The sequence below is a fragment of the Solea senegalensis genome, linkage group LG4, assembly GCF_019176455.1.
Source record: "Solea senegalensis isolate Sse05_10M linkage group LG4, IFAPA_SoseM_1, whole genome shotgun sequence".
Classification (NCBI taxonomy): domain Eukaryota; kingdom Metazoa; phylum Chordata; class Actinopteri; order Pleuronectiformes; family Soleidae; genus Solea; species Solea senegalensis.
Window position 1 is genome coordinate 9,728,605 of NC_058024.1, and position 26,457 is coordinate 9,755,061.

General features: G+C 40.1%; 1 protein-coding gene and 1 non-coding gene across 5 annotated transcripts; one reads left to right on the plus strand and one right to left on the minus strand.

The window, feature by feature from the left end:
* The first annotated feature begins 6,807 nt into the window (after positions 1-6,807).
* On the plus strand, positions 6,808-6,879 carry trnaq-uug. The gene has a single exon. It is a non-coding gene; the product is annotated as a tRNA-Gln (tRNA).
* A 2,759-nt stretch (positions 6,880-9,638) lies between these two features.
* On the minus strand, positions 9,639-25,880 carry LOC122767588 (tensin-2-like). 4 transcript variants are annotated; one of them, XM_044022942.1, is made up of 24 exons: positions 25,829-25,880; positions 25,283-25,332; positions 24,990-25,173; positions 24,239-24,289; positions 23,978-24,100; positions 23,530-23,594; positions 23,054-23,137; positions 22,848-22,960; positions 22,390-22,450; positions 22,069-22,144; positions 21,689-21,818; positions 20,893-20,958; positions 20,078-20,194; positions 18,185-19,558; positions 17,481-17,631; positions 16,415-17,280; positions 16,168-16,299; positions 15,100-15,189; positions 14,129-14,206; positions 13,810-13,887; positions 13,446-13,614; positions 12,519-12,587; positions 12,153-12,182; positions 9,639-9,880 (listed from the first exon to the last, which is right to left on the minus strand). In XM_044022942.1, the coding sequence occupies exons 3-24, from the start codon at positions 25,149-25,151 to the stop codon at positions 9,736-9,738; spliced, it is 4,230 nt and encodes a 1,409-aa protein (XP_043878877.1). In that variant the 5' UTR covers positions 25,152-25,173; positions 25,283-25,332; positions 25,829-25,880; the 3' UTR covers positions 9,639-9,735. The 4 variants fall into 4 exon arrangements, with proteins under 4 accessions (XP_043878877.1, XP_043878875.1, XP_043878878.1 ...); XM_044022940.1 differs by having other exon boundaries at positions 15,100-15,192; XM_044022943.1 differs by lacking the exon at positions 12,153-12,182 and having other exon boundaries at positions 15,100-15,192.
* Positions 25,881-26,457: the final 577 nt, after the last annotated feature.

Here is a 26,457-nt window from a genome sequence, read left to right on the forward strand (position 1 = left end):
CGCTGCAAACGTGTGCAGAGAGGCGGGAGTGAGTGTGTGTGTGTGGAGGGGTGTGTCTGCTCTGCAGTACAATGGTAGGCTGGGAGGCGATGCCGCCGCATGGTCGTGTTGCCATACATTTGCAATGCACGATGAGAGATAAAAATAGAACTGAACATGAACTGAACATGTCCACAATACTGCTGGTATCTCGCCCCCTCCTCTTTGTCCTGGATTAAACCATTCTCGCCTGTAACCTCTAGTTTATATTTACGGGCCATTTCACACGTACGTGCACGTGTTTGCGGTGGGAATGGTGGCGTGAGGGGGCCCCTGTGAGAGGAGTGGGTGAAGGTCAGGGGTGTGTCTATAATGTAAACACTGTAAAGGCAACAGATATGAAGGGGAGAGGGGAAAGAAAGAGAGGAGGGCCCCATCCGGTCCCATGTATCCTCTTCCTACTTAACAGTCCTTTAACCTTGCTGCAGGCTGAAAACTGAAGGTAAAAATGTGCACATTACAAAAGGTACGGTGGCTCCGGAGTGCCAAACGCTACTTTTAAGAAAACACAACAACATTACAAAATACTATCTATCTATCTATCTATCTATCTATCTATCTATCTATCCATGTCAAGCACTGATATACATTTGTCTTAAGCCACAGGATTTGTTGTTTTTGCAAAGTTGTAATGACCATAAATGATTTTTTCTTGACCTCTATGTATGCTCTGCCTGTTTCTTAAAACACGTTGTTTCCGTAAAAATCCGTACTGTTTCTATTTCAGCATGAATACATCAAACTGAAAATCAACAGTGCAACACAGTTTTAAAAACAGATTATGAGCAATATCACAAACAAACGAGGGAGAAGCTAAACCTCTGCCAAGGCTGCACATTTTCCGACAGTGTTACTGTAGTTCGAGATCTGGTTATGATCAAACTACAGTGAACTAGACCTTTATGGTGTACTATTACATGATTGCACTACAGACAGTTTTAGATTTAGAGTTAATTCTCCACATACACATATGTATATATTTATACATATATATATATATATATATATATATATATACATATACACATACATATGTATATATATATGTATATGTAACCACCAAAATCAAATGATGTCTTCCTTGGGCCATGACCTACATCCAACTTTACTTTTGAGTTATGCTGCTCAGAAACAGACAAGGCAGAGGTAAAAAGACACAGACTGAAAACATAGTTGACTCTGCCTGTTGCTGTCACGGCACATATGGTCGAGCGGGATGGTCGGTTTAAATGTGGGAAAATTTGCTTTCTCACATCTTATTCATCCTCAGCTCAGTGTGGAGCTACTGTGTGGCCTCCACTCTGCTGCTGCTGCTCTGCTTTCAGAATCCCCTCCCAGCGCCGCCTTGCCTCTAAAACAACAAACATTCTCGAAATATTCCAGTCCTTTTCCACATTAGACAGCCGTACATAATGTCTGTAAAGATCACACACACCACTCAACAAATAGGCACACGTGTGAAAATTGTTGTTTGTCTGTCACAGACCTGTTTATTTTCTGTCTTGACTTCTGAATTAGCATATCCCGAGCCCTTAAGCAGCTCAGACGTGTGTCTTAATCTTATTAACTGTTGATTCATGTACAGTAACTGGTAGTAAAGTGTGTGGGTGTGAGGTGCATGCTCACGGAGAGTTGATCCTTGTCCTGTGGCTTGGGCACTCTCCAAGTCTGGCACTTGCACTGGATCAAGCTGTTCTGCTAACAGGGATTTATTTGGCTCCACAACACCCATGTCAGCCATGTATCCCGGTCCAGCCATTTTGTGTCCTCAGATGCTCCGGCCCTTCACAGTGAGCTGGCTCGCTGTTTGGAAACAAGGAGAGTGGAAATAGTTGACCCACAAGAATGACGTGAATTAGTATTCACAGTATTGGTGAAGAAATATAAATAACTTGATTAACGGCTCTTGTACCGACAATTGCCTCAGGGACAACCAAACTTGTTTTTAGACTGTGTTTTTACAGCACACGGCGACACATTCAAGCAATAACATGATTGTAAAGGTGAACACAGGTCCAGGATGCTGCATTATACCACACATAAGACACGTTTAGTTTTCGGTCACAGGTATAATTCACAAATAAAAGCAGGTACATTTGTGTTGACACACTTTCTTATAAATTAAATAGTAGCATTCTGCACAAAAGAAATAGACTGAAGAAGTGTAGGCTGAAGCTCAAGTTTATTTTGCTTACCTTAGGTACTAATGTTACCTGTCAGAAAAGAAAATCCCTTATAATCAAAACAAAATCTCCATGCATGCATTAAAAGTAGATTCTTAAATGTTGTTTTTAGCTCAAATAATATATACACATAATTTGAGTTCCTCTGAGCAGCTGATCCACAGATAATAATCCACTGCCCATAACTAACTAAATTTTGAATGTCTGTAGGTTTAAGAATAATTAATTACTTGGGTCACTATAAGTCAAGTTGGTGATGATTCTTATCAGCCTTTTTTGCTAAATAAAAATTGGCTTTGTGTTAGTTTTACAGGTGTTTTCCCCTAACTTCCATACAGTAAGTAATTACTGTAATTACTCTTTTTATTTAACGTATATCTGAATTTATGTAATATATATATATATATATTTAGCTATTTTGGTTTGAATATTATTTATTCTCTCTATTTGAAAATTGTTAAGCATTATTACGACTTGGTTTTTAACTTGGCGGCTTGTTTCGTTTGTTCTATATTCAGGGATTAAAAAAGTACAAGAAATGTGATCCACAATGCAGAAATACTGTATAACAATAATAATAATAATAATAATACTAGAATGAAAGTGAATCAAGAGGCTGTTTGTTGTTATAAGAGCACAATTATTCACAATAACAGCAGATTATACATTGCACATGGATGACTGTGTTTTGTAATGGCACACATGATGGATAGTGTTAGTTTGGCTCACAGAAGAGAGCAGAATTGCTCACAACTGCACATTAGTATTGTGATAAATTGTGTAATGAGTGCTGCTAAATAGAAGGCAATCATTACTAGTAAATAACACACATTAACTGAGGGGCATTTCTGTCAGTGAGAACAAGCACAGAGCCAAACACTAACCAGACTCTGGCAGACGCCCTAATGCATGCACACTAACTCGGCCTGCTCCACTTTGTAATGTTTCACTCTTATACAACACACATTCCTGTTGTTCTTAAGAATCCCAGGATATCTGCTGGAGGCACTTCGACCCTCTTCCTCACACATCTGTCATCGGGAGATGCCTTCATTGGCTGCTGGTCAAAGACCTACACAGATTTAGCCTCCTCTGAGCCGTGTAGATTCTCTGCATATTGCATAGAGTAAATAGATCAAGTGGGGATAACTTCACCTTAATCCCCATGATACGGTTGATATTCATTCTTAATCCATCATCCTTAGTCTGAGCTCAACCACGTACAAACCTGCAAACCCTGTACTTTACTGACAGGCAGACCACCGAGTCTTAATGTCACAGTTATTCTCAGTAATGCAGGCACAAACCGATGCCAGTAGCCGGATCACACACACACACACACATAAGTGTGGCACAGCGTGGAGGCGCTTTCATCAGTTTGAGAATGACACGTCAACTGTCACCACACTCGCTCGCTCAATTTTCATGGAAGACAAAAGAAAAATTCTTGCTTTTGGCAGCGGCCTGATTCCTGAAGCAATGATGATAGATATATTTGTAGTTATTTAATTCAAACTTAAAACTGTAGAGTATAACTTTTAAACATCTATCTATCTATCTAATACTCTAAAGTAAACACAAAAACATTATAGAACAAAAAATGAGGGAGGGAGAGCGTAAACCTCTGCCAAGGCTGCTGAAGTGTTACTGTAGTTTGAGACCTTGTTAAGATCAAACTACAGTGAAATAGACCTTCGTGGTGTACAATTACATGATTGCACTATGGACATTTTTAGATTTAGAGTTAATTCTCCACACGTATGTCATGGCCCTAGTATTTCTCATCCTCAAAAAAACAAAACAAAAATCATCAAAATATTTCCTTTACTTTTAAACAGAAGCAAATGTCACAGTTTAGATGTCATGTCGCCCGGTGACATTACTACACTACACGCAGGAGGTGATACATGTTATGGTAAGGCGAGACGTCTGCAAACAGGCTTTACAGAAAATTACTGAAGTGTCCGCGAAACCTTTCAGAAAAAACTAAAAACTTGGTCGTGGATCAGTCTGATGGAAAAAAAATGCTTTTACCCTGTGGTTCTCAAGATAAACGTTTTTTTCTTTTACCAAGAACCACCTGCGAAAATATTGAGTTCTCAAAGTAACACCATTATCACCAACGCTAAAACACAGTGGTGTAAATAGGCCCAGCAACAGACTTTTCACAGGAGGCAGATTTATTCCAATAAGATAATTTGCTCTTTCATCATCCTCCTCTTCTACTTCACACACTGGTATAGTGACATTAGATTAAGATGAAGCGAGAGATAAGGTGACTCTAATTATTAAAAAAAAAGAAAAGAAAAAACAATCAATACACTGTTCTGAGGACAACTCTGTGACTGCTGGTGGACTTAAGGAAGCAGGTGATGAGGTGGAAACACACTGAAGCCCATCAATACGCCTTAACTGGAGTGTGTCAGCAGTTTGGAGTTCCTTTGGGTCAACAGTCGGGGGTAATGTTAACACAGAACATCAGCACGAGTCCACAGATCCTCAGCTCCATTCACATGTGCTGCATCCAGAGTATGTGTAGCAGCTGCATCACCGTGTGGTGTCCAAGCTGCACCACCCTGGACTGTAAAGCTGTGCAGCAGGTGATCGAAACAGCAGACTTTCTCACAGGCAATTAAAGGACATTTTACCACAGGGGGGCGCTGGAAAAGGGGGCCCACAAAAGTCCTGCCGGACCACACGTGACCCCCAACCCTAAACTAACTCTCCAGAAAACATTACTGGAGTTTTACATTCAAAGCCAGCATCCAAATATCACTCACTCGCGACCTTCATTTGTTCCCAGAAATAACTCAGAATTCAGTGAAACTGCTTTCTCCTACTATGCAAAACATAATTTGTATATAATCTCATAATCTAAGTAATATTAAAGTTATTATTGTAAGTGCATCAAATAATACATGTATATGATATTTTGCACAAATAAAGATGTGTGTTTTATTTACATAGACAGATGAATTGAAATCTACTTTACTGAATGAAATGATGCATATAAACAAGCAAAAACAAAAAGTCCAAATATCCTATATCCGACCTATGGCTTGAGTAGTATGTGGGCTTTTACTCAAATAACAAACAGTAACTTTACTTCAGAGTTTGATGTGGCTGCAAATATTGAGCATTGTTGGAATTCCTTTGTCTTTTTTCAAATGTTTTCTAAAGAGACCAAGGGTTATGTTTCTTTGTATAATCGCTCAGCAGAAAGTCAAAGACGGGGGCGGACACTGTTCCAGCACTCCTGCTGCTGCTGTTCTTAAGATGTAGTAAAGCACAAAAATAACATGATATTATTATTTGACACATGAACAGCTCTCACACAGAATGTTTAAGTGAGACTGACAGTGATCAGAAATCCTGAACGTCTCACACCATGCTTCTCAATTCTTCCCCTGGGTGCTTCTTCATGGGAGCTGCACTGTGAAGATTTGCAGGTCCACATGAGAAAAACACCACCATGGCCCAATTAAACTTTCTCTACTTCCCTCTTCTGGTAGGATGAGGTACAACACATATGCTACTTTTGTAATATTGCTGCACAGAGCCATGAATCTGTGTCTGCCAGTAAACACTATCCAGCACGTACAGACATGTGCTGTACACAAGGTATGAATGATACCAAGAGAAATGTATTGATTTAGCCAGGTGTAAAACCTGTGGCCTGAGGGCCACATGCAGCCCACCCAATCAATTTCATACCACACCCCAATTCCATTGAAGTTCAGAACTTTGTGTAAAGTGTGAATAAAGACAGAATACAACGATATGCAAATCCTTTTCGACCTATATTCAATTGAATACACTTCAAATACAAGATATCGTATGTTGAAACTGATAAAATGTATTATTGCAAATAATTTTCGTCAATAAACAAGTTTACTTTAAAAGTCTGTAAAATATCATTGTGAATATTTAATTGTTATTGTGATATTATATCTAATATATTAATTAAATTAGTGTTCTAATCTTATACTCATAGCTTCCAGATCTTTTGAGATTTAGAAAGCATTCTGAATTCAAACCTGCAATCGAATTTAATGAATTTAATCTACATGTGAGATACTTATTTAATCAATAAAGGAACTTAAATATCACATTTAGCTACGAAATGTGCTCTGTATACATCTTTTCATCTATTATTATTTATAAACACCATTTGTTTATTAACTTAGCCTGCAGTGTGCTCTGAAAGGCACCTAAAATAAATATATTATTTTTCTGTTATAATTATTATCTATATCATTCTTCATTCCGTTTTTCTGACTGTTTATCTTTGTTTTGCAGATCTGTGATGACAGAGAAAACAGCTCCTTTCTCGAAAACGTACAGCAACGAGCGAGCGATCTCCCGTTAGTTAGCTCGGCTAAGCTAGGCTAGCTGTAGTTCGTGAATTATATAAAAACTGGTTGATTTAGTCCAATAGGTTTGTAGCTGTTATTGATTTAATGTGATTCGACACCGTTACGTCGGTTGGTGTAACAATAAACACCCAAAATAACACGAAATTTACAGGGAATTGTGTCCGTGCTTAGCGGTATAATATCGCAACAACAACAGCGATAAAGCACATGGTCCCGTGGTGTAATGGTTAGCACTCTGGACTTTGAATCCAGCGATCCGAGTTCAAATCTCGGCGGGACCTCATCTTTTTTGTTTGCGGTTTCCTCGAACGACTGTGATTTTACAGGACATATGTTTACGTTGTAGCAGTCGAAATTGGTAAACGTACCTTTACAAGGTGACAGTGAATCGCAGCGTCATCAGGCGGCGACATTTCTAAATTGGAATGTTGTTGAGTGAACGATGGTCATATCATGGCTTCGCTCTGGTTTCTATTAAGTTCATTCATGATAACGCTAGACCAAGACTATTACAAGTAATTACAGTAGGTATATGAACTACATTCTTCAAATCTATAGAAGAATTGAATTTTATTAATCCCCTTAGGGAAAGTATTCCTCTGCATTTGACCCATCCTAGAATTAGGAGCAGTGGGCTGCCACACTGAGTAGCGCCCGGGGAGCATTGGCCACGGGCTGCCCAAGAGTCGGTTACATTAAAAAAAAAAAACCGGAATCCCAAAAAAATGGATAGATTTCCTATCACAATGGATTTGTTTTTTTTACATCAATAGATTTGCATCGTACAAACCAATACAACAATACCGAGAATAGTTCATAATGTGTCACCTGTTCATCTTATTTCACATGTCCATTGACAACAAAGTAATTCAAACTGGTTCATATACAATGTAACAAGTAATCCTTCATTAATCATTTTAAACTAAATTAACACAATACTGGCTCCTACATTCATGTTCATTTATTCCTTCAAAATAAAAAGCCTGCTTGCTCAGTTAGACATTGAAGTGGTGTGGTGCCCTCTTATAAGGAAAGGAACCAGGTATTGTAGATAAGGGCTCCTGTGGACCTTGATACATTTGATAGCTATGATAGATAGAGGGATAGGTAGATATACTAGAAAATATCTAGTCATTTGCCTCTAGGAATGTGTCCGTTAAAAGCTGTGCTAGGTTTGGTGTAAAACAGTTTTTTGACCTTTATGTTACTGTTAAATCTATAAAACATCATTCACAACCTGGAACATCAAAGGAATATTTCTACATGTTGTTGATCTGAGAGAGGCTTGTATATTTGTGGATGGAAATGTAATCTGGATATACAGCAAGTGGAAATAAATGTGCAAACCCCTTTACATGACTCTTCCTTGCCTTGTTGATTGAGGACTTGAAAAAGTCAAGCCCATAGGAACCTGCCTACAGCGACTTTGGATGACGTTTGCCACTACAATGAATCTTTTGGAGCTGTGAAGAAATAATAAATAGAACTCTGAATGAGAACTGGTTCCATTAATATGAATGCACTAAACGTAAAACTAGCTGTTTTGGGTAAGCGTAAAATGGCATTCTAATGATGAAATGTACACTTGTTGTGTCCCATTTGATTTTATTGCCTTAATCATCTGGTCAAATGTGACATGACCTGGATTGTTTTCTTTCAAACACATCACAGGTCTAAAATATATTACTTCTTATACATAAAAATCCAGTATTAAAAAACAAACAAAAAACAATTGTCCCACAATTATCTAAATACTGTCTTTGTTTATAGAAAACACAAATATTAATCAACAAAAACATAGTGATAAAAATGCCCTCTGATACCATGGCATATTTGTTTTTTTCCCATTTACTAAGTAAAGGCTTTTTAATGTTAAACAAAAGTGTAAATAAAGTTGTGTCCACATCTTTTAAATTTCTGATTTAAGGCCAACATTCCTTCATTTTCCTTTCTAATTAGTAATACTCCTTTATCTCTCAGTTTTAAGTCGTAGGTAGCTTTTTGCATAATACTGCATCTGTGGTTATAGCTTCACAAAAAATACAAAAATACTTGTGAAAGTACAGCTTCGGTTCACACTTTCTTCTTATATATATTCCAAATACCCAACCTCCCTCCATTAAATCACTTACTTGACCCTTTCGCACCCAAAATGACCCCAACCTTCATCTTAAAGGTCCAGTGCGTAACATTAAGGGGGCCAGAAATTGAATATACTTCTCATAAGAATGTATGTATATGTGTATAATTGCTTTAAAATAGAAATTGTCTGGAGTGTAATTGTGCATGTGCTTAAGGCAGGGGCCTTGCTTAACAGCCAAACTAAGAAGAGAACCACATCCTTTTTGGTATGTGAAGGCCACCGTAGTTCCCTGGAACGCATGGGAAAAGGAGGAGTCAGCAGATGACGCCTCCATTCATTGCAATCTCACCATTAGATGTCACTACACTGGACCTGTCAAAAATGGCACATTCTGAAAACTCTGTTGAAAGACCCTCTGAACCATCGTCGCCTCAGCTTCATATAAACGAGAGTGTGGGTAATTGATTGTCATGCATTTTCTAAAGTTTGTTGTGCGTCATGTAAACGTTTACAACCTCTTTGAATAGACATACCACCAAAATTTGGCACATACCACCAAAATAAGGTCAGACTTTGGCTTTTCAAATCAAATCTCTGTCACTGTTTGCTCAGTAAAATGACATACACTGTACACAATATGGAGCAGTGATGTGTCAGAAGCAGATTTGAAAATCTACACACAAACATATGCACAGACAAACACACACACACACACCTAAAATACACTCATCATTATCTCTGTCTTTTCACAGGGTTCTCCGGTTTCCTCCCACAGTCCAAAAACATGCAGATTTAGGGATTAGACAATTTGGAAACTCTAAATTGACTGTAGATGTGAGTGTGGATTGTAAGTGTGAATGTTTTTTTTTTGTCTATATATGTCCCTGTGATGGACTGGAGACCTGTGTGCCCCGCCTTTTGCCCTATGTCAGCTGGGAGTGGCACCAGCACCCCCCTACCCTCATGTGGAGGATAAAGCAGTAGAAGATAGATGGATGGATGGATGATCTCTCCCACATCCCAGAATGTCAAGTTTTCAAATGTGTCCGCACTCTCATCTACGTAGCTGTGGTCCCAGCATGACTTTGTTGATGAAATTGACGATGGCCACTGCCGGCTGGTCTGGGTCCATCTCTGCAAACAGGTGACACACGTTTTCTGTAGCACTGCCCGCCCGCCGGGCCACAAAACCAAAAATCCTGTGGAGAAAAGCAGATACTGTAAGTGACAACAATGTCTCCTTTTTTTAAGATCAATTAAATACATCTACAGTATATATCTGAAAGAAACTGCTATTTTAATGTATTACTGCAAAATGTTGTTTTGATGTCCCTCAAATTCAAGGACCGAATGTGCTGACAGAGTTTAAGATGGGAGGGCAACTTGTAAGTGCTGATTCGCCCATGGTGTCCACTTTTATTGATTCACAGCACACTCTGCATCTGGACATCACATCATTTGATCTCTCTTGCCGTCTTGTATAAAGTACCCAAAAGCGATACTTGCGTAAAAGCATAAGTATCTTACCAGAAAATGATTTGGTAGAAGTTTTTTTTAATATTACTTAAGTAAAAGTCTTAAAGTATATGACATTTACTGTACTGCCGTATCAAAATACATTTTCTGATATAAAATGTACTCAAGTTTTAGAGGTAAAAGTATTAAAGGGGACATATTATGCAAAATCAACTTTTTAACCATTTTAATACTGATATTTGGGACTCTGGGGGCCCTACCAGTCGCCAAAGTGTGGAAAAACAATACTCAGTCATGTTTTCGTGGTTCCCCTTAGTGTAAGTATAGGCGATAAAACGCTCGATGTTGAATTCCCTGCGCTTATGACGTCAGCATGCGCATTTCACCGCGAATGTTACCGCCCCACCAGTACGTTTACTTCGCAAGCTCCACCTTAGCTCCACCTTATCCCTGCGAGAGTGCAGGCGAGGGAGGAAGAGCGGTATTATGTCAACGCGGCGGGACAAGTGTGTTGTTGGTGGCTGCACAGTGGAGCACAGTGTTTTACAGAGGATTTTATATATGAAGCTAATGTGCCGGATAAAATCAGCAATCGTGTGTTCGCACCACTTCACATCAGACTGCGGCCAGCGGTCGCCGTATTTAGTCAGGGGACGTATTTCTCCGACGTACAAACACACAAATTGTTAAGAAAAGATCACATAGAGCTCATAACTGACCATTCTGACACGTCCTAATTAAACATATTTGTTCAGTACGTCCTCCATGACCGGAGCACAGACTCAGTCTGATACAATCACATAAAGCAGCTGTTTATGCAGCTCGCCGCTGACGATCAGCGGTGCTGCACTCTCTGTGCAGCGGTGCTACACTCTCTGTGTCACCGATAGCCTAAACTGCGGCGTGCTGAATAAACTGTATGTTGCTGTATCAGACCGGAGACTGTCTGATACAGCGGTAGCGCGTTACACGGTGATCGCCAGCTCGCCGGAGCACCGGAGGTGGTCAGCGGTGGTGAGGTCTCCGGAGCACAGTCTCCGGTCTGATACAGCAACATACAGTTTATTCAGCGCGCCGCTGGCGATCAGCGGTGGCGCGTTACACGGTGATCGCCAGCTCGCCGGAGCACCGGAGCTGGTCAGCGGTGGTGAGGTCTCCGGTCTGATACAGCAACATACAGTTTATTCAGCGCGCCGCTGGCGATCAGCGGTGGCGATCAGCTGATCGCCAGCGGCAGTTTAGGCTATCGGTGAAACAGAGAGTGTAGCACCGCTGCACAGAGAGTGCAGCACCGCTGATCGTGAGCGGCGAGCTGCATAAACAGCTGCGTTATGTGATTGTATCAGACTGAGTCTGTGCTCCGGTCATGAAAAGTGAGGAGTTAGGATTGAGCCATGGTAAATCAGTGGGAGGGTGAGTTGTCTTTCAACTAGAAGGTTGTGGGTTTAGTTCCAGGCTCTGCTCGTCTATAGGTGTCCTTGAGCAAGACACTTAACCCCATGTTGCAGCGTGTGAATGGCAAAACTAAAGAGTAAAGACTCATCAAGACCATTACCAACTCTTCTTCTTTTGATTTTATTTGGTACCGATGAGTAAAAAAGATAGTTAAAGGAAATGTAGTAGAGTAAAAGTAAACGTTGCTAGAAATACAAATAAAGTAAAGTACAGATACGTGAATTTTGTATTTAACAACATTACAGCCCTGCTCTCTTGCTTAACGTTACTCGCTCATTGTTCTGCAAGGAATCTCGCGTCAACAGCAGAGACACAGTGTCCACAGCATCTTTTTTGCACAAAATTCAAGCATTTTCCATAAACCAAAGTCTATTTCCGCTGATTTTCAAAACCTTTCAAGGATTTCAAGGACCCATGGGAACCGTCATGACTGCCTAATCATTATATACACAATCACTGTAAGTGCCATGCACTGTAGCACGATGCATACGTCATGATCACATCTAGGCAGGAAAAACAGACAGAGACACAAGCACTTACTTGCCGGATGTGCTACCAGAATTAGTCCACCTGAAGCATGAGCACACACAGAGACACAGAGACAACACAGAGGAAGACGTGAATAACGACCACATGGAGACATGTTCTTATAAAAAATACAGGCAACGACCAGCACTGTTCACTCGGGTCTCAGAGTGAAAACAGCAGACCAGCACATCACAGAGAGACAACTTATATCTGTGAAATATAAGTCAATACGAGACGTATTTGTGGAGCAGCAGCAAGCACACGTTTGTTACTGACTTTTTTGAGCAGCACTAACATGTTCAAGCACATGTGGTATGGTACAGAAGGTACAGTATGTTTTTTATTAAAAATCACATGATCAGTTTTTCAATGACAAACCTTTTGTCTTGCGGGTCAAGGCTGCTGAAAGTGACACTGGTAATCGGATAGTGTCTCCTGAAAAACAGCCTGTGTGAACACAAACGATCATCTGTCAACAAAATGATGACATTTTTCAATCACACCGATGCACCTACTGCAATAACAAATACCGCCTTATACATAAAATGAACAGATGCATTCGCTCTTATCTTCTCAAATGTCTCTTTCTTTTTAGAAAAAAACTAAATAATTAAATGTAAATCAATAAAAAATTAAATCAACGGACACATTTTATTTTATCTGAATGAATGTCTATCTATACATGTGTGTTTGTTTTGTCGATATTTGCATCTTTGTGACTAAATAAAGTCTCACTACTACTGCTACTGTACAGTACCAAATCATTTTTTTCTCTTCAAAAGATTCATGTTAAATGCACGCCCCCAACACTCAGATTTAACCCCAGATCTGTTACATATTTTGAGTTGGCAAATAATTATAATTTGGTAAATATATATATACAATATATCAGATGTTCACATTAACACATGGTGTTGAACAGCCAATTTTTTAGAGTATTATAGATACTTTAGATACTTCTTAAATATCTAGCTGCCAAATATAATTTCTTAACATTTTAATTAATTTTATTTCCAGATATGTGACATTACCATTTTATATTTGTACTAACCAACATCCAACTATTAATCTTCTGTTCAGTCTGTTCCTGTTGCAGTCAATTACCGATTGATCGCTTTAACAGAGGCTCTGTTCAGTTCCTCTAAGTCAGCACAGAGTAACATTGAACCAGCATGGACTCTCTAACTGAGGAAGCTAAATGGATCTCAGCCCAGCCAGGATTACTGAAACCTGTGATTTTTCTACTGTGGCCTGTCATTAACAGTGTTGTTGATATGTAGTGAGGCTGCAGTGTCCAGGATGCACCTTCTTTTGCTGTCCGTTAGAGTGATTCCCTGAGACGACACTTTGAAGTGAACCACTGTTGCCACTGGACGTGGACTCAGAGCCAAAGTGCACTTAGTTGCCTTGGAAACAGCCTCCGGTCCCGTCAGAGACTCGGTTTCCACGGAGTTCAAGTAAAGCACGTTACAGGCTGTTTCACAAAATGACAGGAAAACATGGATTAGTAAAGAGTAAAAATATCTACAGTGTGGGTAAGTCAGGGGAAAGTAAATATGGCGCTTCAGCGGTCTCTGCTGGTGACAAGACACAACTGCACTACATGTGAGTCCTATGAAAGTTCATATGACAACAAAACCACCAAAAACAATTGAGACTCATGTGATACCTGCTCCTTGTTTGAGGAGATCAGCTGCTGTGCTGGTGCTTGTTGTACTCTGCGTCTCTTGAAGTTCCCCAACCAGATCTGCAACATCAAAATCTTCAGTTTCACAACTGCTGTGTCACTTACTAAGAACCCTGTCTATAACTATTCTAACGACAACTAGTCTTTGAAGAGTAGTAATTAATTCCTCCTTAAATAGTAGAATAATTTGAAAAGACAGATATTTAATCTCAAAGGTACAGTGTGTACAATGAAGCAACAAATATTGATGTACACATTGGACCTTTAAAAATACACAGATAAAGATAAACACTGATATTACCTTTTTCTGGGATACGAAGGGCACAAGGTAAAGAGATGGGAGTGATTGAATGCTGATACACCAGAGCTGATAAACTCCCTGAAACAGAAGACAGAAGGACAAAATAAAGGTACAAACACTGTGTATATATAATCAACGTCACTTTATTAGGTACACCTGTACATACATGATCTAGACGACCTGCTTAAGTTCAAACCCAGTATCAGCATATGGAAGAAATGGGATTTAAATGACTTTGAATCACGTATAAAACGGCAGTTTCATGCAGCCGTGCTGGGATGACCCCGCCCACGTTGAGGAGGTACTGCACTGTAATGAAAACCAACCTAGAGTCGAGCCGAGGCGGTACTATATAGTGGAAAAACTTCCTCAGTCTGGTCAGCAGGGGGTCAGTCAAGTGAAAAAGTCCAACTGTTTAAAATTGGAATTGATATATTGATATATAGAAGTGGTTGCTTTGATACGGAACGATATAGAGCTCACAATACATTTTTTTATTTATGATGCGAAATGAAGCTGCAAATTTTAAAACACAGAGAAACAACTCATTATAACTTGATATTAAGTGGTGGGGCGGCACATGGTAGACGGGCCGCATGTTTGAACCCTCTGCCCTGAACCATTCTTTCACAATTCAATCACTTGTCTGAATATGTCTAAAACCCACCTCAGTAAAGTAAAAATAGGTTTATTAAGTGGCGCTCATTCTTAAGCACGTAACTTTGTTGAACTTAGACCTGACCAACTGAAGCAACCACAGCAAGGTACCCAACCCCCCAGTGCTCCCCGGGGTCAAATAAGTGCTCGCTTTGTGTGTTTACTACTGGTTAAATGCAGAGGTCACATTTAGTATCAGTAATTGGTGTTTGTGCAGAAATGATTAATTAATAATAATTAATTCTTATAATATTGAAGAAAATAAGGAACTTGGAAGAAAGAAAGCAGCACTTTATGTCTACCAGACAACTGACCAAAGTAGGACTCATTCTGACAGCCCTTTATCTTCACTCCTCGTGGGCCGGTCTCGATGAGGAAGTGTCTCACCAGCTGTTCCAGAGGATCTACTGGGTGAGAGGAGAGAAAGAGGGTGATGAAAAGTCAGGCTTACTGGTTTGCAGCAGAGCATTAGTCATGAGAATGTATGATAAATCGTACAGAGAACACGAGTGACCTTCCTGACTTTATCAAAACCACATCATCATTCCTTGCTGTGGCTCTTTAAATTTTAGATTTAATACACAAACATAAACAAAAACAGACACAGTAAACCTATGATCCATTAGTAACATCTGCTGTTCTGGAGGCTATAGTAAATTTACATACACAAGCACGCATCATCATAATAATAATGGATAAGGCTCTGTCTCAAATTATGAAGTGGCAGAAAAAGCCCAGGTTAAACAGAAAATATTTTAATAGTACAGTTGTCAATGTACTTTGTACTGAGTTTTTTGTGTTATGTGCTGTATTTTCAATGTTTTGTTATTATTTTTTGTTTATTGGACTGTGAGTTCAAAATGAGGTCTGAACAGAATTGAAAATTGAATAGAATATTGATGGAGACTCTGTTCTATGCAAAAGTCAAAGTGAACTAGCATATAAAGGAGCCTGACTGTGAGAGAGCAAAATGAAACTCAGTCATCTACTCAATTTATCGAGGTTAGGTTTTTGTCTGTTTTGAGCAGCATAACTCAAAAAGTAAAGGTTTCTCCGGTCAGAATTTGTTTTTATTGCTTTTAATGACTGCTAAATACGACATTGCGTCACCCGAAAATTGTCAACTGTCTTAGAAGAAGAGTATTCTGCTATTTTAAGTTTTATTTCCTCTGCCAAAGAGGATGTGTGTGTTTTAACAAAATCTGTCTGTTTCTGAGCAGCATAAGTGTAAAAGTAAACTAACAGATTAGGATTAAATTTTCTGGGAATGTTGGCGGTAAAGCAGAGGTGGAAGTTTGTGCTTCCTGAGTGTTTTCTCCTCTTTGTGCTTTTAATGTGTCCATTGGCAGCCAGGTCATAATATCAACATTCATAATGAATACCTTTGCTGCCACTGGAATTGGCATTGGGAGGAGGGGTGGCCACTTTCAGGGCCAGACCGTACGCCCCCTGAAAGGAGTTACTGTCCCTGATGAGGAAAGTTCCAGGTTCCTTGTCCTTTAACACAGCTATAGCTGTGGAGAGAGGAAAACAGCAACATCTCTTACTCTTCAGTGCTCACTGAAGACTGACTTGCTTGGTAATACTAAAATATTGGGCACAAACACTGCTTTTGTATACAATCCTCACCTTGGTCTCTGGAGATGCCTGCTTTGTACCAGTACTTGGAGCTATCCTGGACAAATTTGGCATTAACCCGAATATCTGCCTCGTCTTTGGAGTTTGACTGTGCAGAGCCTCGTCTCTGTTGCCCCGCTGGAGGAGAGAAAGTAACGTGGTGTGCTGGGACTGGAGCTGAGGAGACTCTCTGAAGAGAGCTGTGTCCATTTTGAGATCCTGCAGTGGAGGAAAGGCGCTTCTTCTCTGGGAGTGGTGGCTGGACAGCGGGGATGGTGACTGCAGTGTAACCCGTGTATGGGACATGAGGGACGTTCAGTAAATGGTAGTAATAAGATGCTAATGGAAATGTGGGTGTGTTGTATCCATCTGGCACAGGTGACGGAGGTTTGTTGTCAGCTGAGCTGTCTCTGTCAGGAGTTAGTCTGTGCCCTGCTGCGTCTGTAGCCATCGGGGAGCGCTGTGGAGACGACTGAGGCTCTGGGGAGCTAACAGGAGAATTTGGGGATGTGGTGGAGGGGCTAGAATTGAGACTGGTTGAAGAATTAACGGTAACATTCCTGCTACAGATGGATGGGGTATCACTGGGCAGAGCAGAACCATTGAGCTGCATTTGGACAGGGGGGATGATGACTGCAGCATAACGGGAAGCATGTGACTGGTTAGATCCTTCAGCATTTCCTGCATTCTTAGCTGCACCAGTCTTACTGTCCATACTCAAATTCTGCTCACTTGATGACTGTGGGGTGTTTCCAGATAAGCTGACAGTATGGGTTTGTATGACTGTTGATGCTGTTGCAGTACTCAAGATGCTATTTGTGCAGGATTCTAGCTGTGTGTGGTTTTCCTGGCTTTGAGGAGGGCTGTCAGCAGTCACACTGGAGACATGACAAACAAAAAAAGATAATTATTTACAGATAAAGTAAGTAAGTTTTGGAAAGTATGGAATGATCTGACTGCGGAATGTGATGAACTGACATGTTTTTCTGTCTGTCAGTTGCATTTTCACACAAATTGTAACACATTGTGGCTCATGAATGAAACCAAAAATGAATGCATATCAATGGCTTTCACTCACCTATCTTCAGTGTGTGTGGGGCTGCTGCTACCGATGAGTGTGTAGTCATGATCAGAGTCCAGTCCAGGAGTACTTGATGGACCGTTAGAGTCTGATTTACCTTCTGAACCGTGGGATACATCATCCTCCACAACAGCTTTGGCTTTTTCCACTTTGACAGGAGAAATAAAACAAGACACCACTTATTCACCTTTAAACAGTCAGAAAAATGAGTTATATAATTAGGTATAAGAATAATAAATAAAATAAACATGTTTTTTCAGTGAAGCGTTGGACAAAAACATTATTACGATAAAACACTTTCAAAACTGTCAGAATTGATCATTATTGTGACAGAATATCAGTTAATTAAAGTTTTGATCATGAGTAAAAGTAAAAAAAAACACTTAAAGTGTTTGACTCTAACAGTTAGAAGAGAACCATTTCACAAATCTGAGGCAAACATTTAAAGATACAATATGAAAGATTTCTGCATGAAAATATCTAAAAACGATGTGACTAATGTTATATATTTTGTTGAGTAGTGTATTTAAATCAGCCAAAACATTTCCAACACTCATAGAAATACATGTTCTATTCAAATTGACCGCTTTGCCTTTAAATGACATTATCCGCTTAAACTGGAACTGTTATGAGTTCCAGGAAAAACCTATGAAATGTCAGAGTGAGGAAGGAAATACTCTATTTCAGTTTACATCATTCACCTTCACTGTGTTGCTGTTCTTTGGATCTAGAGGGAGTCTCAGGCAGCTGGACTCTCCCAGGAGACGGGCTATTAGCAGGCAGAGGTGAGGCCGACCCAGACTGGTATCCTGAGACATAACCCCGGCTCTCGTGGCTCTCAGCTGGGGACGACTGATAAGGAGAGCAGGGGCAGGAGTGGCGGGGCTGTGGAGGTGTGTGGTACCCACTGCTGGCTCCATCCCGCACATCCACCAAAGACTGGGGACTATGGTAGCTCTGGTGAGATGCAGGTACAAATCTGGGCTGTTCCTGGTTTGAGCCCTGACCCAAAGAAGAGTGACAGACCTGGAACGAAGGTGTGGCTGATTTGCACTGCCAGACCTCTGTGTCTCTCACCACCTCCCATGGATTTTCACTTTCCCACAGTGGGGGCACCTCTCTTGTTTGCTGTACCCCTGCTCCCTGGGACCATTGTAGGCTCTCTGTTTGGTCTGGGTGTAATGGTTGGAATGTTCTGACTGAGCCTCGCCTGTTGGAGCAGTCCCGACAGGGGCAACCAGAGGACTGTGTTGGAGAGCTGAAGAACATTTCCCTGTAAGGACTGGAGGGCAGTGACTGGTGGGAGAGATGAGTGGATGGGCTGTGGTTGGGATAATGGAAGAAGTGAAACTCCTCACCACTGCAGAGTCTGTTTGACATCGGGAGGGAAAGACTGTGTGGGTGTGCATGTTCAGGGGCAGAGTAAGGGTAGTATGGTCTGTGGAGACAGGGCAGGGGTGGGGGAGGGGGTGGACGTTCCCATGGTACCTCAGATAAAGGATGGGCACTATGACGATGGCAGAGTTCCATGTGAGCTGGATTCAGAGGAGGGGACACAGGTTTGGAAGGCAAAGCAGGAAGGGTCTGACTTTTTGGGTGCACTTTGGTGCTGTTGCAACGTCCGAGACAGTGACTGTTAGAAATGCTGGGCCCTCTCTCCCTCTCCAGTCCCACATCATTGCACTTTGCACTTGTTCGACTACAACATGAGTGCTCCCGCCTCAAGCCACCTGAACTTAGACGGTCTCCATCATCTAAAATTGCTGTCTCCCTATCCTTTTCTTTCCCTCTAGTTTTGTCTCGTGCTCTGGCTTCTTGACAGTCGGTGTTTCCTCTTTCGGGGCAGATTGTTGGTGAAATAGCATCTTGCAGTGGATCAGGGGGGAGCGAAGAGCGATTGGGATTACTGGTGAAGGTGGGAGGCTGCGGGTGGCTCAGAGTTTGGGGTTTCACTGTTGGGCTGCGAGTAAGGCATCCATTTGGAGATGCTGCCAAAGTGGTGGAGCCTGGCCCACGTCGCTTCCTCACCTGTGCGTACAGACTTCCATCCAGAGGGCCCTTCAGATGAGAGATGTCTGGTAAAAATAAGAAGGAAGTGTGTTATGTATGTTATGTTTAAGTGTACCGTCTTGCACTGGATTTACACGTATGCATTTGAGGCATCAATTTAAACGTCACTTTAAATGGAGCAGGATCAAGAGTCGCCAAACTGCAGTGTGTGTCTGTTGCTTCTCTTTGCTCGAGTTGCATCCAGAAATGTTGAACTTTCCAAGTGTCAGCCAAACAAATCCCATTAAGCATCTAGCTCAAACACTACACAGCCCAGACTGAGCTCTAGGACAAGATTGTTTTCCCCATTACAGATGTTTTTGTCGGGTTAAGTGCACCCAACGATGGCGGACATCACATAACCACTGCTTTCGCAAAACTAGCAACTCTAGCTACATAGTCAGCAATGACAAACTGCTCTGCTAACGTCTGTTAGCTACCTCTAACAGCAGACCTGCCCACTGTCGAGCATTTTGGTGATGTGTGAATCCAGCATGAATGCAATGCTTACTTTTTTTAATATTATGTATGTAAATACTTCTTACTCTCCATGCTGTCTTGGTGGTGTAGGTTGAAGTTCTCATATGAATCCCATCTGACCACAGCGTCTGAGGTGTTATAATCCACTCTGACAGAGGCATCATTCTTGCAATATTCCCGACCTTGGAAAACAGATATTACAATGTCAAGCAATTGGAAAAGTAGGCCCTGTTCAGATCTGGTAATAGCACTAAGTACGATTGTTCACACCTGGAATTAAAATGAGTCAGGATGCATCCTCTGACCACATGTGATCAGATCGGGATATGAATAGAAGGCATTTCAAATTATGTTTCTAACAAGTCTGACTACAGATGTGTCAGCTGTCAGCGTGTTTGAGTGTGCGTGTGCATCTGTATGTGTGAGTGCAACTGACAGAAGAGAGAGAAAAAGAGATGAGAGGAGCTTTAGTGAATTAAAGCTCTCTATTCATGCGGATATTTTCACCATTAGAAAAAAATAATCATAAATAAGTGTTGCTCTCCTGGTAGTGGCTAAAAATAAATTAACATATTAGTGCTGATGTCGGCTGAGGAGGAGGTCTCTAATGTGTTCTAGGGACAGATTACATGCATGTAGTTAAGGAATGTTGCCACATTTGTCTTTAAACCACCTCCAAATATGGTTTCAGTGATCAGATCTGAGGATGTGTTCAGGATAATAGGGAGCGGTCAAACTGACAGTGTGATCTGCCACTGATCAGATAACTCAAGACGGATGTTATTACCAGATCTGGATGTGATAGTGAAAGAGATTTGGAGGGTAAAATGTACCACACAATGCAGCAGAGCAACAGAACAGACCAAATGATAATATTCACCTTTCATTTTTTCTGGCCCATTTGAGAAGATAAACTCGACAGTAGCATCAGGGGGGAACCTGTCATCTGCAGAAGAGATTAACATAAAGGCAAACTAAAATATCCTGACTGTAACTAGGAACAGTGATGAAAAATACATGCAAACAAAGTGTAAAGAAGAAAAACCAACAAACAACAAAAAAGATTTGCTCTCTCTTTTCATAATAGAAATAAATAGGACATTCAAAGAAACTGACTGAAGTAAACAGAGCATAAGACTTCAAAGAAATCTATTTTTATTTTCCTGTGTGTGTGTGTGTGTATAAAATACAGCACTTTGTGCAACTGCCATGAACTCACTGCTTACTGAGCCATGCACAAGAAACTCTGTTTTATCACACGTGACACTGTCATTTGCTATTTGTCTCACAATACACAGAAACTGACTTAGGAATAAGTAGCTCTTGAATTATGCAGTCTTGTAAACAGTAGATATACTCTATATACACACTACCATTTGTTCAGTGTAGTATAGTCTAATTCCCAGAGACTGGGTCAAGATAAATTATATTGGTGTCACCAAATAAATTAGCCTTTTTTGAAAGATATCACAGAAATGGCAGTAAAAAATTGTCAAAAATGTTGCGGCATACCTCTTTAAAAATTAAGCCCCATTTCAAAGAGTGTGGGAGACAGTGACACAGTTGTTTTAAATCCCTCAGAACATTCTATGTGATTCCTTCATGACTGTCCAAAACTTAAAAATCACTGTCATCATATACTCTGCCAAACAACTGATGAGCCTGTGTTTGTTAACCTGTGCAGGCCACGTCCAGTTCAGTCTTTCCAAACCACAGCTGGGCTCCGTGAACAGTGCAAGTGTGGAACTGGACTCTGAAGACCACCTCCCTCTCTGATGCTCGACTCCGCCGGTGATAGCACTTCACCTGCGCACAAAAAGTCATGCAGAAAATGTTGACATTGTAGTTGAGTTTGAATTGATTTGCTCAGATGATAAAAAAGCAGATTTTCTTTGTAAATGCTGTGCTAATACGATGTTCATTTTATAGGAATAAATCAAGTAATAGTTTGGTAGTAATGACGAAAAATATGTGTGGGACATAAAAGAGTGTGTGGCGATGAATAAGGTTCCAGCCATTTCCAACCAGTGAGGAACAGTTCATTTTTGTTCCTCACCATAATGTCCCCCTTTAGCAACAATGCAGGCTCCATAGTCACACACAGCTTCCTCGCCCTGGAGCTCTGGGGATCACTGGACACACACACAGAATAGAAATGGTCATAAAACCAGTCAAAAACATGTCCCAGTTGAGTAAAATACTGGCAAACAACAGTAACTTCAATGTAAACACAGACCAGCCTATACCTAAACACAGACACTGGCCTATATAGACAACATCTGTCAAAGTAACAGGGGGAGGGAAAGACGTCTGCCCGCAGGAGGTGAGGAAAAAAAAAAGCTCAGTGGTTGAACTGGACAAATTAGTGTGTACTTACTATACGCCTGACGTGTAAACCAGCTGTAGAGACTGATAGATTTTCAGGAAGGGATAGAAACCTGTAAATACACAAAGATGTTTGGATATTAGTCATAAGACATCAAGTGACATTGTTTGTTCTATGGCAAATGCTGAACTTCCGGGGGAAAAACCTTCATCTGATAAAATATAAGAGCTAAATAAAAACAAATAATACACAAGTTCGCTTAACTTAAACTTTTAATGAACAAAATTAATGATGTGTCTCTGTGTCTATTTTTTTATTATTATAAAACTATAACTTATTTAAAATAAAAATGATACATTAACTTTATATTAGGGTAAAAAAAAAGGTCAAATATTGTTTTGAATGAAGTTTTGTTTTGTGAATTTCTGGACACAAAAATGACTATACCAATAATAAAAAATGACAAAAATCAGTCCCAACTGTGGTATACAAAAAAGTCAACAACTTACCTCCTCCAGCCTGGAAGTTTGGTAATGAGGGAATGAGGATCTGGTGGAGGAACATAGGACTGCTGTTCATTTTGATGGCACCTGACAGCAGGCCACTAAAGTAATAGATGTACCTGAAAACAATGAGGTGATGCACAGATATGACGACAGCATAGAGCAAGAGGAAATACATGAAAACAGAAATGTAGCTCGTATAATTATCTGACCTGTTGTGAGAGGGCTGTAGGGAAGAAGAGACTTTATCTTCACAGAACTTCCTCATGGCGAGTGTGGTGAGAGCCTGGTCTGCACTGTGGACACAACCAGCAGTGTAATATCTGGAAACCTTACATACAGTGCTTTATTCATTAAAAATGATTATGTTTATTAATACATTCTGCAGAGATATGTATTTTTTTTACTTTCGCATAATAAAACAAATTGATAAAAGTCTAAATAAAGGAAAAAAGAATAAAAAGCAGAAATATTAAACACTGGCAATATCAAAGCGAAATAAAAAGATCTCAGAATAAACTAAGATATACTTGGTAAGACATAATGTGAAAAAACATGTTTAAAGTCCTTTTTAAATGGTGCTAGAGTTGAAATGCATTTCTGATGGCAGGAGAAAATTCTGAATTAATCTTTACACATGTTGATATAGTGAGTAGCTTGTTACATTAATAAAAATACGTAAGATTACCCAGCGGATATCTTGCTGTAGTGCATGTATGCTGCCACGATGACGCCCGTCTTTCCTTTGTTTCCCTGTAAGGACACAAATCAAGGTGACTATGACGTTTTGTTTTGGGTTTTTTGTGCCATTGTGTTTAATTTTTTTTTAAAGGTCCAGTGTGTAAGGATGAGTGACATTTAATGGTGAGACTGTAGTTGTTTTTTATTTGCATGGTAAATAAATGTGAAAGGTCAGTTTGTCTGTTTGGGCTATTATAGAAACATGGTGGTGCAAGATGGTGGCATCTATAAAGCAAAGCCTTTGCCTAAGGTAAATATCAAAGCCTTTTCTAATGCTCCAATAAACAAACAATGCAAAGACAAGTATTATGTTCAGTTTCTGCCAATAAATCCTACAGTTACACACTGGACGTTTAACAGTAAAGTAAATAGATGCAAATTCAGGCTGCATAAACCTTGCAGTGGAGAACCACAACATTGCTGGGGTCAGCACTCAGCCAGGTCTCCATGGCTTTACAAATCGCACAGATCCTGTCCAAAGGTGGGGCATGAAGATCAGGCCAGCCATAGTCCTCCACCTAGATCACATGGTAAAATACTTTGGATAAATCATTTCATGACAATACCAAAGTGATCACATGTACAGATAATGTATTGCATTCTCCTACAGCGATGTATGTTCTGTTGTGTTGTCAGACAGATGTCAATCCACCTACCTTTTGGTTAAGTCTGGTGATGTCATGTCTCTTCTCTGACAGATTGAGTAGCTGTCAGAGAAGACACAAAAGTGTAAGCTATCATCACTAAAATCGCTGATCATTTAAAATGACCTATTCATCAGTGACCAAAACCAGCATCAATTATGAACAGCGACACAACAAATAAACAAAGCTTTTTTATTTATCTAAAATGAAACCTTAAACAGCAGCTATTACATTAATGGGTCCTTTTTACAGCAGCCATTTTGTCACAGTAGAGAAAATCAGATTTAAATAATCAAAACAATGACAGCTGAGTTCCTTAACCTCCTCACTTTCAGGGCACTTTCAGACTGTTCTGACCAATAGGTGAACATTATTAAACACTGATACAGCCATTACTGCTACTTGCAAAATAAGTCAGTTTGAATAGGAGACAAAGGTAGAATGAGCCACTTTGCATCACAAGTTTTGAGTTACAGGTTTTCTTCATTATAACATGATGTCGATTTTGTGAGTAACGTTTCTGTTCAGAGGAAAATAGACAATAAGTGCCGCACATATGAGTGGATACCCTGATTGACAGCTTGTACCATTCAATAGGTGTTTTCATTGCAGGTGATGTCAGTGTCCAAATTGCTCATCTCGAGTCTTAAAAATGGGAGTTTGTTATGCTAATGGCTGCTGTCCAAAAAGCCCCTGACATCCTTTTAGTGCAACCCATACAACATGGAGTTTATAAGTGTGCGACTTAAGTTTTATTACAAACCAGAAACTTGTCCTGGTGCTTGGATTTCAGCATGGAGGCGACTTCCTGTAGATTTCGGCGGTACCGCTGCTCCTCCAGGTCAGGCAGGAAGAAGACGGAGATGATCCGCTCAGTGATGTAGGTGAGGTCAAAGTCGTAGTGGTTCTCCATCACATGCTCCATTACTTGTTCCACACTTTTACTCCTGGACATGTGTGAGAACCCAATATCATTTCAGGGCCATTAAGTGATGAAGATAACTAACCTTTACATGCTTAATATTTTCTTTTGTCTTGATGTCTTATTTGTCTTACCTTGGTAATGAGCCTCTCTTCCTTTGTGATAAAGATTTTGTGGAACCTCTCTGAAAAACAAATAGATATATATATAAATATAAGATATTGATCAGCAATTATATAATACACTGCCAAAAAGTCACATACTCTAATATTTTGCTTATTGTCTGCTGGTTGAGCGTGTGGGGGCAGTGTTTTCATCGAGGCGTTGTATCAGTTGGTCAGGTCTAAGTTATATAAACTTTTCTGCCCAAATAAATGAGGTTAGCTGACATTTAATTAGCTGACATTTTAATATTGACTGATTTGAAACTTATTTTTATCATGATAACTTTCTGGCCAGCCCTACCAAAAAGATGGTTTAGTAAAACCTAGAGTGGAACCTGAGTTAATGTCGTCGGTAAGATGTGTTTATTGAGTTATTTCATGATTTGAACCTTGCTAATATATACGACCTTTTAGCCACATCTTTCCAGTCAATATGTAAAACATCACATAATGTAGTGGTGGTCTAGTGGTGGCCTAAGACTTTTGCAAATCACCATACTGTAGATGCAAACGTACCAGATCTGATGCTGAGGTGCAGGTGGAAGTCACCTGACAGGAAAGAAGGAACATATGGTTATATTTTTGCAGCAGTCACATAAATATACATAAGTATGTGTTTGCACACATGTAAATACACTGGGAATAAACTAAAAAGTCAGCTGCAGCTGGTTTGAAGAAAAGGCTGTCAGTACAGATTCTGCCTTTCAAAATGATGGACTAATAATACATATTACTGGAGAGACAAACGCACACACAGCTATCATATTAAGGTCTCTCATTGACTACCATTTATTTGGACAGCCTAAACAAAGAATTATCCCTAACCTTAATCATCACAACTAGATGCCTAATCCTAAAAGACCTTTAAAGATGTGAGGACCAGCCAAAATGTCCTCACTCCATATTTCTATATAATTTTGGTCCTCACAAAGAACACGCACATATACACAAACTGAAACAAATTTTGGCAGACTCCTGCCTGCATGTCTACCAAATGTAAAGAACATGAAGCTGGCGTGTGTGACTTTTTAAATACTTCTTCCTGGAACAACAGAATGATGCAGTTAAATAAGCAAAAGAGCTGAGAGTAGAGAAAGATACTCAATGAAAAATGTTTGCGTGTGATTTGGTCTGTCTTCGTGCCT

Excerpts from the sequence above, each read along its gene's own strand:
- LOC122767588 (XM_044022944.1), bottom strand. The coding sequence starts at position 25,181 with ATGTCCAGGAGTAAAAGTGTGGAACAAGTAATGGAGCATGTGATGGAG. Across the intron at positions 24,290-24,989 it reads AGCACCAGGACAAGTTTCTG|CTACTCAATCTGTCAGAGAA; the intron begins GTTTGTAATAAA and ends CTTCTCTGACAG. Across the intron at positions 20,195-20,892 it reads TGGGCCAGAAAAAATGAAAG|GTCGGGAATATTGCAAGAAT; the intron begins GTGAATATTATC and ends CTGTTTTCCAAG.